The 12839-nt window shown below is 40.7% G+C and overlaps 1 protein-coding gene across 3 annotated transcripts in view; it reads right to left on the reverse strand.

Annotated features, from left to right (window-relative positions):
- The window catches only part of LOC118110472 (prickle-like protein 2), a 35878-nt gene that overhangs the window by 8170 nt on the left and 14869 nt on the right, over nt 1-12839 (reverse strand). For 2 of the 3 annotated variants that reach the window (XM_035158230.2, XM_035158229.2), the window contains exon 2: nt 1548-1732. In XM_035158230.2, the coding sequence (XP_035014121.1) occupies nt 1548-1679 (132 nt within the window). In that variant the 5' untranslated portion in view covers nt 1680-1732. Of the gene's footprint in view, nt 1-1547; nt 1733-12839 lie in introns of those variants that run through there. The other variant, XM_035158231.2, reaches the window with a different exon arrangement.

Genomic DNA, 12839 nt, shown 5'->3' on the forward strand with positions numbered 1-12839 from the left:
AAGCTGTCGAATAAATGTGCAGTATTTCCCTCTGAAATGCAGTGCAGTGCAGTACAAGTACCTCACTTGAGTAAACACTCCTGCACAGATAATGACCAGAGTCATTATCTGCTAAAAAGTCAGAGATGGTCAGAAGTAAACTGTTCTGCCAGGGACACCACATTTGGAACATTTTGTCAGAAACACTTGAGTCCTGACACAAGCGAAGCCTATTGTCACTGCAACTGCAAGTCAAAACTTTTCAACTCTGAAAGCTCGACGAACTGTAACTGCATGGAATGAGGATTCTCTTTTTAAAATGTGAGTCACATTAATGGCATTGTGCAGAGAGGAGGCAGAAGTGACAGGCTTAAAAATCATTACATTCAAACGCAATAAACAGCCAGCCACAATTGCCTGCACCTCCTGTTGGCAGAGCGGAGCTGCAGCCTCTTTCAGCATCCTGTCAAGATGGCTGACTGGTGAAAATGACTGTTATCAGCCCAGCCTGTCATCTGTTAACACAGCCCTGGGAGGCCTAGTGCACTGGAGTGTCGCTCTTACTAAATTAGGACAGAAGTGTTTATACCAAATGTAGTTGAGCGGCACCGTGTTATCTCATGTCAGAAAGGACAAAAACAATGGACATAATAAAAAAAACAATGACGAGGAAGTATCTTCGTCAGGATGTGCACAGTTGATTACATTGGCTGGGTCATTCATGCAATTAAAAGGCATTTAAACTGCAAATGAGTGCAGACAGGGGATTATGAAACCTGCACACATAAACACAACGCCACACATTTTCAATTAGAGTCATCCAAACAGTCAAATTACTTCCATCCCTCTGGGTTTAGGTTTTCAAGGATGCACTAAACTGCAGAACAAAATGAGGCTTAGTTACCAAGAGCGCCATTAAAGGGAAAATGAAATTATACACATTCAGTAGTTGTGGAGAATGTATCTATATTCTTTTTAGAAATAAGTAATAATACCCTAAATAGTGATCAAGGAAAATGCCCTTTTAATCGTCATGGATAAATATAACCTCGTACACAGTTCCTCTATCTTATAAATCGATTAACATCTCTTTTTCCAATCAGCTCATCAGTTCCAGGTTATGGTTGTCATTCTGTCTCACTGTGAACTTGGGTTCTGCACAGTGTCACTTTCAACACTGAGAGCTGAATAATAATCATTCTTCCAGGAAATGTCTGACAGCTGTGTCCCAGTGATTTGTATGTCACCCCCCGCCCCCCCGCCACCTCCTCACTCCATCCCCCTACAGCCCCATGAAGGAGATTTCAAGACAACAATCATCCATTGTCTTGTTTTCAGATCAGGGAATTTTCCATCTCCGGATGACGAAGAAAATGTTGCCTCCGATGCCTAAACGTCCAAATAATTTAATTCTTCTGAATGATTCAGTTTAATTCGATGTGGTCTGTCTGTGTCGGACAAAAATGAGCTTCAGCTAATGAAGCACTTAGTGACGTGCGTGAGCATGTGTCCCACTGTGCCATCCGAAGATATGTGACTTGAGGGAGAAGGATGTCGAACTTGTGTACCTGCTCAGGACTGAGGGCGGGGGGGACCCAGGCGTATTCCTCCAGCGCACAGCCAGAGTCGTCGTCAGAGGTGGAGTTCCTCTGAAAGTCGTACATCAGCTTGGTGATGGTCTTCTCCATCTCCAGAGACATGGTTGTCACAACATGCTCCTCTACACAAACCAGTTCAGTGGACACAGGTATTCCTGTTGAGGCAAAAACGAGGATTGGAATTAAAAGGAAAGTGTTGGAGGTTCAGACAAGAGTCGTAATGAGATGACATATCCCCCTGACAGCCACAAAAAAAGAACAGATAATATGGTGCCATCACAGTAGAAGTCACACACAAAAATCTGAAAGGCAGGCAATAAAATGTTATATCATAATAGATAAGAATACTTTCTGATAATTGCTTCATTTTGTGTGAACACAGAGAGAAAACATGATAGAGTGATATCAATAATATACAACTGTTTTCAAGTATGTTCAGTAATTAAAGTTTTTAACATAGACTGTATATAAAAATGAACGTAGATTCCAGGTGCGGAAAGTGAAGCCAATGTGAAAGTGCCTGAAATATGTATTCTCTCAAATGACCTGCAGGGGGCCACTCCACTAGTTGCAAAAAGAAGCCAGTCTGCAAAAGTCTATGAGTCTAAGTGACTCTACTTCTCATTTGATTTTTAAAGCCAACATTACTTGGGAAGTAAACCTTTTGTTAAAGAGTTTATGGTCTCACCCACTAGTTTCAAGTCTTTTCCAATAAAACAAAATGTCCAACCCGAGGCTTCGAAACGGCAGCTCACAAACCAATGGGAGACATCACAGTGGGTTGACACTCTGTACAAATATTCTATCTGTCCGTTAATCAGTTTGGAGCAAAGTGGTGAATCAATCGACCAGGTGACATCACCATCCCAAGAGCCATGCAGGTAAAAACATCAGATCTGCAAACTGCAAGTTATAAGTACATTTAAAAAAAACTGATATAACACTAAATCACTTTAAAAATGCAGTGCCCAAGACTTTATTATCTGAAAATATGTGCATTCACTGCTTCCCCTCGAATGTATAGATTAGAGAAAGAATCGATCTTCTCCTTCTGTCTGTCTGAGGGGAGAACAGCTGCACACATTACTGACGCATGAATAATTAACAGGCCCAGGTATCGCCTCTACCACCAAAGTATTAAAATGAAATGCTACTCAACTTTATCAGGCAACTAGAATATACAGGGAGCGAGCGAGAGAACAAGCTCTGTATACATCTCACGGCTCGTTATTCTGAAAGCTGATGAGTGGAGAGATGCTAGAGTCAATTAGTGTGAAGTGGAAGGAAACACTAACAATATCAGAGCCCAATATGAAATGAAAAAACTCTGAGATTGTTGTTATGCAATCTGTTCGACGAGGACAGACGGACAAGATGTTTTTATTCTGTCTGTAGGTCACATATCAAGGTCATAGCATGATCACTGCAGAAAAATAAAACACACTGCGTGATGGTCGGTGAGTATCTGTGACCAGGTCGTGACATTTCTGATTCAAGAGGAATTCTCCCAAACTATGAGACAGGTCCTTTTCTGGCAGTTTCAAACAGCAGCAACTCTATTTCCTCCCGATTAGAAATCACAGAAAAACAGAGCTGAAGCAGTGGCCACGGAACAGCAGACATTTCCACAAACTGAGCCAGTGAGTCAGCCTCCATCCAAGCAGAGCTGAGTACTGTTTATCTCCCTAAGATGGGTGCTGCTGATTTCTTTGTGAGGAGAGATTGCAGGTATGCAACCTTGAACCTCCAGCCTGGCCTGAGGCGATCGGTCATTAGAGTGAGGAGGCGAGGTGAGAGCGGGCCTGCTGGGGAGCCTGCGGCCTGATGCGCCGCTTTATAAGTTTATACGTCAGTTATGAAATCAGAGCTGTGAGCTAGAGAAGAACTTAAGTACAATTTTGACAATGAGTGGGCAATTTATATAGATTTTCTGGTGTAAAAATTCCCCTTGATGGAAAATACTATTCAAATCATTGGGGAAACATGTTTTTTTGTCTTACTCAGAGTCACATGACAAGATTCATATTTCAGGTATGAATTCTAAATCATTTTGTTAATTTCCATTGTTTTGCTTAGTTAAAAGAACAATTCAACATTTTTTATAAAATTCCCCTTTGCTCTGTGGACAAGAATTGTCAATGGTTAGTTAGCCTATAGCTTAGCAACACTGGAGCCTGGTTCCATCTAAAGATAACAAAGTCCTCATACCAGAGCCTTTAAAACTCACCAGTTCATAGGCATTCGTGTAATGCTTATAAAACATTGAAGGTTAAATGCTAGACTATTTTTCAGCTGCAGCCTGGTAAAGACACAATCCTTCACAAACCTGGCGAGAAAAACAAATAAGTGTGTTTCCCAAAATGCCAAACTATTAATCAAATATTGTCTCTGCAAGAATACCTCATTCAGCTTCTTTAATAATTCACAGCAGCAGCATCTCTGTGATGTTCCACTGCAGTTTCTGCCTGTCTTCTTTTTCTGTTGTAAAGTCTGTTTTGAAGGATCACTATAGTTCAGTTCTAATCTTGGCCTCAAGAAAGGTTCATGTGGTCTTTAAATGAAGTTGCTTACCACAGCATTTTGAACTGATTCCTTGTCTACAAAGCTCTCAATGGTCTTGGCCCTCACTAATTCACTAATCTCCTGAACCCACATTGTGCCTCCAGGTCACTTGGTTCACTCCCCGTTCTCCTTTAGGTACTTAAGTAGACCGAGCTTTTCTCTGTTGCTGACCCTAAACTCCTTGTCATACTATTGATCATTTAAATTCAGATTTAAAATCCAGCTTTTTAAATCTAGCTTTTAGTTCAGATTCTGTCTTATTATTCTGTCACTTTTGTCTCACTTGCTTTTATCCTAAGTCTCTTTTATTGCATCTTTCTATTGCACTCTCTAAACCGTCCTTACTAATATAGTTTTCCTTTACGATGATTGTAAAGCACTTTGACTCAAGATCTGACTTGATACAGCGGCACTTTCAGTTCCCAGTTAGTGCAGCTCCAATGCTCCTAGTTGCTCATTCTCATCCATTTGTTGAAAATCTCTGACTGATTGTAACTGTGCGTCTGTGGCTCAGGGGGTAGAGCGAACCAAAGGTGCTGCAGTTTGATCCCAGTCTTCCCCATTCCCAATGTCAAAGGGCAAGATACTGAACCCCTGATGGCTGTGCCATTCTCATAGAAAAAGTGCTGCCCATAGATGCACTGTATGAGTGTGTGTGTGTGTGTGAATGGGTGGATGGCAAAAAACTGTACTGTAAAGCACTTGGTCGTCAAGACTAGAATACTGATCATACAGATAATCACTAATTAACCTTGTTTAGCATAAAGACTGAAAACAGGAGCTATTCTTCATTAAAATAAGAAACAAGATGCATTATGTAAAGCCTTGGAGATGTTGGATGTCACCTCAGGTGGATTTGGATGTTGCTCACTGCTTCCAGTGTTTGTGCTAAGCTGGGGCCAAACATGACACATGACTCCCATGATGCCAGAATATCTGTGCATTCACGTGCTCTGTGTAGGTTCCCATAACATAACGTGTGTTAATGTGCTTTGAGGGAAAAACGTGCAAACCAAAATGTGTTGTGTTTATGTGGTTAGAGCATTTAAACAGCACCTTGACACCTATTTCCAACATGTGCAAAACAACGAGAAGGAGTGAGGTGTGACAGGCATACAAATAACTTTAAATATTAATCATTAAAAATGTCTGTATTGGCTGATAAGTGGTGTTGGACGCTTCTGGGAGAGGGAGATGCAGTTTGCAATTGACAAAAGTGTGGCTTTTGATAAATTCATGTTAAAAGCTACTATTTAGAGCTGATTTTAAAATTATGTAATTTGGTTTATGAGTAATGACGTCAGCGATTCGACAACTCGTTGACTTTTTTGAATTTGTTTGAGATAGCATTCACATTAATTTTCCCAGTTGGGAACTAATTTTCCCAATTACTGTATTCTGGCACATGAACGCACAATAGTTCTTTAAATGGATCAGGTTTTCCTGATGAGGGTCCGTGAGCCAAACATAATTTTTCTTTGCTGTTTTCAAGGCAGACATTTTTGACATGTCATAGCAGGAGACCCACAGGTGTAATGAGTAACATGAATTGGGTCCATTGTAGTGTGCACACTGACTCAGTAACACCCCTTAGTGTTGCACATAAAGGAAATAGAGCCATGATTAATGCTATAAATAACAGTGTAAGAAAGAATCCATCAGCAAGGGCTGAGAGTTTGCAGGAGTCCATTACGAATAGTTCGCTTTAGAATAAGGAGGAGAAACCAGGGGCAAATCCAGGGGTGGCTCCAGGGTGGCACTGGACCCAGCTGAAATCTGATTGGCTCCTGAAGTGCTCCTGTCCTGTAAGTATTATTTTTTTTAAATATACTAGTCACTTACTAATAATACTAACAATGCGTAGGACAGATTGTAGATTTTTTTTTAATTTACAAGTTTTTTTGAAGAACACAATGTGCTTGAAGAAATATATTTAATATAAATAAATATATTCAATGATCTGTGGCTTTGCTCTAAGCTATAGCGCTAACTTCAATCTGCACCTTGCTGAATCAGGAATTGTGCATGGGTGTTGGTCATAAAATTGGCCCTATGTGTAATTTGTGGTCCCCTTATGGCCCCTGAATTAAAAACTCCTAGATCCACCCCTGGGAGAAACTACACATTCATACAGAAGCCAGTTGGTTGTAAGCAGCGCTCACCCTCGTTCTCCCCAATCCAGTGTTAGTAAAAACCAATATGAAGCATGTGAAATTCATTTTGCTCACACGTTGTTTCAATGGAGGGAATGACAGCGTCACTGTGTGCATCGCTGCTTCGATTAATGGCCCCTGCCCCCGTATCAAGATGCACTGTTCTGCTGTGCATTGTCAAACAAAGACACAGCTTTAGTGTCAAACTGTGTCTCAATGTAACGTGGCGTCTTTCCAATCTGACTTTTGACAGAAACGCACGTTCAGCTGGCACAGAAGGCTGCCGATGAGTGTGTGACTGTTTGACGTAATACACACTCGCCCGGCCGACTGATTAGTCACAACACACTCTTGTGTTCTTCCCCAGCAACACAAGGAGAGAGGAGAGGCAAGTTGTGAACTTCTGTTTCCTGGAGGAGGCATAGCTCCGGGTAATTCATGCTCCAGAGAGAAGTGGTAATATATTTGGGGAGAAAAGAAATGTTTCACTGTTTCCTGCTTCGTGATTTTCTATGTCTCTGTAATTAGTTTGATTTCCAGGAAGGGAATTGTTCACATGCCTTTGGTAGAAACACTCCTTCAACAGTCGGATTGTGGAGTTCGCTGATTGCACTGTCTATCTCTCAGCTAATCACAGTAGATTATGGGCTCGAGGACAACCAGTCTTCCTCTTTAGTGCATAATGGTAATTGCCATTTTAGCAGTTTATGTCCAGAGCAATGTTCGTTGTTCAAATGTTTAAAAAACATTTTTAATAAAAGAGAGAATTGTGGGAGGACAGGAGCCACTATTTTCATTTAATGTCATCAAAATGTATTTCTTCATCGGAATGTGGCATGTGGTGAAAAGCAGTAAAAGGTATATAATTCTGTGATGGGTTTAGTTCAAAGCTGTGAAAGGATCAGGGTTTTGTAATTAACACTGTACAAAGGTTCCCTGCAGAAATAGGCGATCAACTGCCATCGAGGACCAAAAGTCTTTACAGCCAATCAATACTTTGAACCAGGCCGGAGAAACTAATCAGTGAAAGGAGTGAGTGGCTGGAAGAAAAGGCTGACCTCAGAACATGAAGTCTATAATCATTACAAACACCTTCTAATCCGTTTTGACTTTGCCTCAGTTTTTATTCAATATTCGATCTCTAAACCACAGTGAGACCCTAATTAACGTCAGGGACACCGGAGCCACTCTCTGGGTCAGATGACACCGAGCGGCTACAATGTAAATGTCTGACATTTTTCTCAGGAGGAAAAGGGGAAACCGTCATGTGCCTTCTTGTATTTCATGACCTCAAACATCGAGTGGCAACTCACAGTGTGATGACAATTTAGCAAAGAAAGTAGACAAAGTCCCTTATCTGAAAAAGCTGAAACAGCATCAGTTTCATCTATCTTATCAGTTATATGATTACATTTATTATCAAAATAGCTTCTAAATATCGACAAATCATTGCAGCTCTACAGGCATAAATCACTCATGTTTTATTAATGTACTATATTGAATTTAAGAAGATTTGATTCTGCAACTCCTGAAACTGAAGTTGAATCAAACTGAAATTGTCTCCAAACCCTCGTTAAGGTTGTTAAACTAATATTACAGGTCTCTTGATTTTGAGTTGTGCCAAACACCTAATAATTTCCTAATAATTAGTTTACAATTGCTTTTGATGCATCTCAGCGGTTTCCAACTAAACATAGTTTTGTTTTAAATCTGACAAAACTAAATTTGAGACATATCCAAGGTCACTGAGGATCAAGCCCACAGTCCATTTACACAAAGATCCAGTCCACAGTTATGGCCACACTCTTTATGCGGATGATTATGTTGTAGATATATATATATATATATATATATAAATGCCTTAAAATTATACAATACTATATCCAATATATATAGTTTACATTTGAAATTAATTAAAGTCCCTTTGTAGAGATCTGCTTTCATGTCATTTTACCCAAGCAGTAAACCTCTTTGGAAGCTGCCTGCTGCCGTCAGAGTCCATGATAATTGATGAGCTCAGTTCGGGTTTGCTCAGTTTTTACTTAATTAGAAATGCAATTATTTGTCAAGGATGCTATTTTAAACCTGCAAGGTGACTAGTATACAGGGGAGAAGACGATTCATCCAGACCTAACCTTGGTGAGGCAGCACCCACCCAACTGCAGGTCAGTTGGAAAAACTCGGTGAGTTGCCATGGTAACTGATTAGTGTCCAAAGTCCCAAACAACACACATTTACGACTGTCAGTAAAGATGCGTGATCACATTTTAACGATAACATACAGGCAGAGAGACCTAGAATATATTTTCGTTCAACCACCGTCTTTGTTTGGAAGCACGACCTGTTTCTTTTTTCATACACACTATGACAGGGTTATGTAATGGATTATGTTGAAGGCATATCATGTTTTGCAGATCATAAATCATCACTGAATCTGAATTTAGTTTAATTTGCTTCTCTTTCGGTTAGATCCAATTAAAGGTATCTTAATTTGCACATAAATTAACTGAGATTAATGGAGCGGGGAGCGAAGATCTTCGTAACAAATGGGGTAATTTTGAGAACAAAGAGAAAAAAGGCTCCGCGTGTGAGCTCACAATAGATTCTAGCCCAGGCAGATACATACGGTTTCCGAAAAAACAGACGGAGGGAGAAAATATGGAGAAACAATAGACAGAGGGCTGTAGATGCATTGTTAAGAGCAACGCGTTTCCTTTTTCACGTGTCATGCTTCACCCACCTCCCTCCTTCCTCCTCCCATCCTCATATGCCTCTGACAGGCTCTGTGTGGGTGTGCATGAGAGAAAGAGAAGGAGAGGGAGTGATGGAGAGAAAAAGCTCTTATTTATGTAAAAGCTGACATGAGAGGAGGTGCTCAGCTGAAGCACAGAGCCTGACCAAGGCTCTTTTAACTCTTCACAGTGAGAGCAGCACCAATCAAAACCAACAATATGCTCTCCATGACGGCAAAAATAAGGCAAACCCAACTTTTAATCTGTTACCTCTATACAGTGTGTCAGCGGTAATTACAATTTCCTCTGGCTGAAAAATCCACTGCCTCTGTATATTCACAATTTCACTCTTTAAAATGACACCAAAAAATGACACAAGGCAGAAATCCTTCACTGATATTTCAAATTAACATGAAAATGTTATGCTTTGAGTTTAATCATTAAATTAGATGTAAAAATTTGTAATCTGAAAAAGCCAGTGAAGAATCTTGAATTGCATCTGCTCCGATCGGCCCGAGTAGAACAAAAGAGGACCCTAATCGTCTCTACAGGTTCTTTGGTTCTCAGCTAATTCGCAATTATTTAATCGTAAACAAACGCTGTGTGGAATTATTGTTCTAACGCAGAGTAATTAATCATCTCCGCCTGGTGAGGAGTAAAATGGCAGAGGAACTCCTCAGGATATGTGAACGCTGTTAAACTATCCACTCTGTGCCTGAAACATGGGAAATCAGATGCAACAGAGAGATATCATTCACTCCTGCCCACTGTTAATGGCTGCACTTTACCACTTTCAACTCCATCACATTCTCAAAGACTCAGCACATCTGATGAAATATTAAAGCCAGAGTACAGTGGGAGGTTTGATTTTTTTTTTTTTTAGGCAATACATTTTCTGCTCACTCTCCTATGTGTAGTGGTTAAACACATGCTCCAAATAATAAAGAAGCGGTAGTGGTTTAGTTTGGCCCCGGGCTTCCTCTGTGAAACATCAAACACTTCAGCAATCTTCCCCTGGGAGAGTTGTGGCACACAAATACATGATGCAACACGGTACATCCAGTAAAGGTCAGTCATTGAAAATTTGAAATGTTAATTTTTCTTTATTTTTTGGGGGAGAAGCACTGAGAAGACTGAGAAAGCGGACGTTTTTTGATGTTCTGCAATTATTTGTCCCATGTCGTCAACAGCCAGGCCTCATCTATTCCATCGTTTTACAGACACTGCCAATGCAATAATACATATTAATACAGTTATACAAAGACATCAACATGCTAAACAGGGGGAAAAGACAAATCAATACAAAACCAGCAGTTTATATTTGTTATTTTGATCATTTTGTCTGTCTTTAAGCAGAATTACTGATCAGATTTTCATGAAGAAACCTACTGAATCTGTTTCTTAGCAGGATGACACAAAAATGACAGATTACCACAGAAGTTGGTGGAAGGATGTGGAGTCAGGGAAAAAATAATTACGTTTTGGTGCGGATCCGGATCAGGGGAAAGATCCAGGATTTTTTGTTTCACATTATTAGATGTTTTACAACATTTTCACAGATTTCTCAGTGAATAACTTACGGATCTTGATGGATCTTGATGAAAAAACTGATATTTATGAGTGTGTGCAATTTAGTGCGGATCCAAATGAAGATCCAGATCTATATATGGGTTCATAAGGGGACTTATTGTTATAAAATTGTGTAGTTGTCGTGCACATTTGCCTGTAATGCAAAACTGAAACAGCTCTTTCTAGTTCAGACGTGCTTCTCTCCAATGTACGCGATGTGGAAGACATTTAAAAACTGTACCTTTAATATTCCTCTAATCATGATCTAATAATCTAATCTAATAATAATTATCTGCCTTTGACATCAACAAAGACAAACCTGGCAGCGTTTTGAAGTAGAACAAGAGGATTTGGATATTTATCAGATTATGGTTTTGCTGTGACAAAACAAAATGGTAGATTAAGCTGATATGTGATATGTGCTGCCTCCCAGGGCTACACTAAGGATCTAATTTGTTGGTTCATCTCATTCCACACTAATCAACTGATATAATCAATTTCTGCAGGACAACAGATGGAGGAACTCTGGCATCATCCTCTTCACCTCCATCACTGTCCTGATGAAAATGGCTCTCAGATGCCCCGGCCTGTATAGTTTGGACTGACATTCAGTAACACTGCCAGGCACCAACAGGGACGCACAGGGATTAATCCTGAGGTTAAAAGGCAGATGATATTTCCGCCATATTGTGATTTTACGAACATTTCCACAGTTTCACAGCGACACTACAAAGCAATGTGGGCAGGAGTGAAAGGGTCACCTACTGCTACATTAACAGTGGTGTGTCACAACAGCTCAAAATGTCAACCCCTGGCCTTTGTCCCCTCCCCTGCTGAGCTCACAGTCGTCGCTTATCAATAATAAACAGTTACACACACACACACACAAAATATTGCCTACACACACACCTCTCAGTCCTCAAACATTCTCAGCGTTCCTATAATCTGTCCCTCAGTTGTGTAAGAATCTTCTTCTTTATATCTTTAGGTAGTATCAGGCAGGTCACATACTAAAAGTAATTGATCATTGTCTGTCTCTAGAATTGCTGTGGAATCCACCTGGCCCAATTCCCCACGGCCGTTGGCATGGCAACCGAGGTCATAAAGAAATCATCGACCGAGACTCGAGTCTGGGCAGGATCTCATCATAACCCAGCAGCCCTACAGCTCAGGGACAGGTTCACGCCTTGTTGCCACACATGTATGAATAGGTTACAAACACGCTCCTGCAAGGTGGACAAACTTACATTACACAGCATCAACTCGCTCGCCTCGTTTTTTTTTCTCGATGAATTGTTAATGCCTCTGTTTGAGACAGACGGCTCCCCTGAAACTTCCCCCAGCAGCACACAAGATCTCCATCACACCAGTGACGGAGGGAGAACGATCTCACGCAGCAAGGAGCGAGTGAGCCAGAGCACAGTAACCTTCTGTACAGAGTAATGGCACCGGAGCCTGTTGCCATGGAGTCAGGTAACATGTGCCCAACTCTCTCTGATATACATCCATGTGAGGAATGAGTAACAACTGCATGGCAATCAAGCAACGGGCTCAACAGGACATTTCCTATTTGTTTAGCTAAGTGTACGAAATAGATGTAGGAGATGAGAGCTAAATGTGTGAGTCTGTGTGTGTGTGTGTGTGTGTGTGTGTGTGTGTGTGTGTGTGTGTTTGGAGGATAATATATACATATTGAATATAAGAGATTTCAAGCAAGTTCACTGCTCTTCATTCTGCCATCTTGTTTCTTAATGTGTACAGAAGGGGAGGTGTGTGTATGTGTGTGTGTGTGTGTGTGTGTGTGTGTGTGTGTGTGTGTGTGTGCATGGAAAATCATTATCAAGGACACACTTGTGAAAACAAACCAATACACTGTTAGATGTCGTCTTCTGTTGGAGGGGACGAATCGTATTCCTCTCACTTTCTGATTTCTACGACACAGCTGCTCAGTAACCGATCGGATATGATTGGCCACTGATACGCCCTCAAATTCAGAATTACATAACCCTTCATTTCAATAACAAACAAGTGCTCTTGTAGCACCAATCACCTCATAATCCATTTATGAGGATTAAATTCTTACTGCAGCTTATTTGGATCAGGACTAACAAGAAATTAATTGAAAGGGGTTGACTCTATAGGAATAAAGCTCCATGGCTCAGCTGGCAGAACAGACTGAGAAACGCTCGGAGTGGGTGACAATACTGTTGATATAATTGGGAACATAACACGCACTCAAATTGGCC

Source organism: Hippoglossus stenolepis, chromosome 6, assembly GCF_022539355.2.
Source record: "Hippoglossus stenolepis isolate QCI-W04-F060 chromosome 6, HSTE1.2, whole genome shotgun sequence".
Lineage (NCBI taxonomy): Eukaryota > Metazoa > Chordata > Actinopteri > Pleuronectiformes > Pleuronectidae > Hippoglossus > Hippoglossus stenolepis.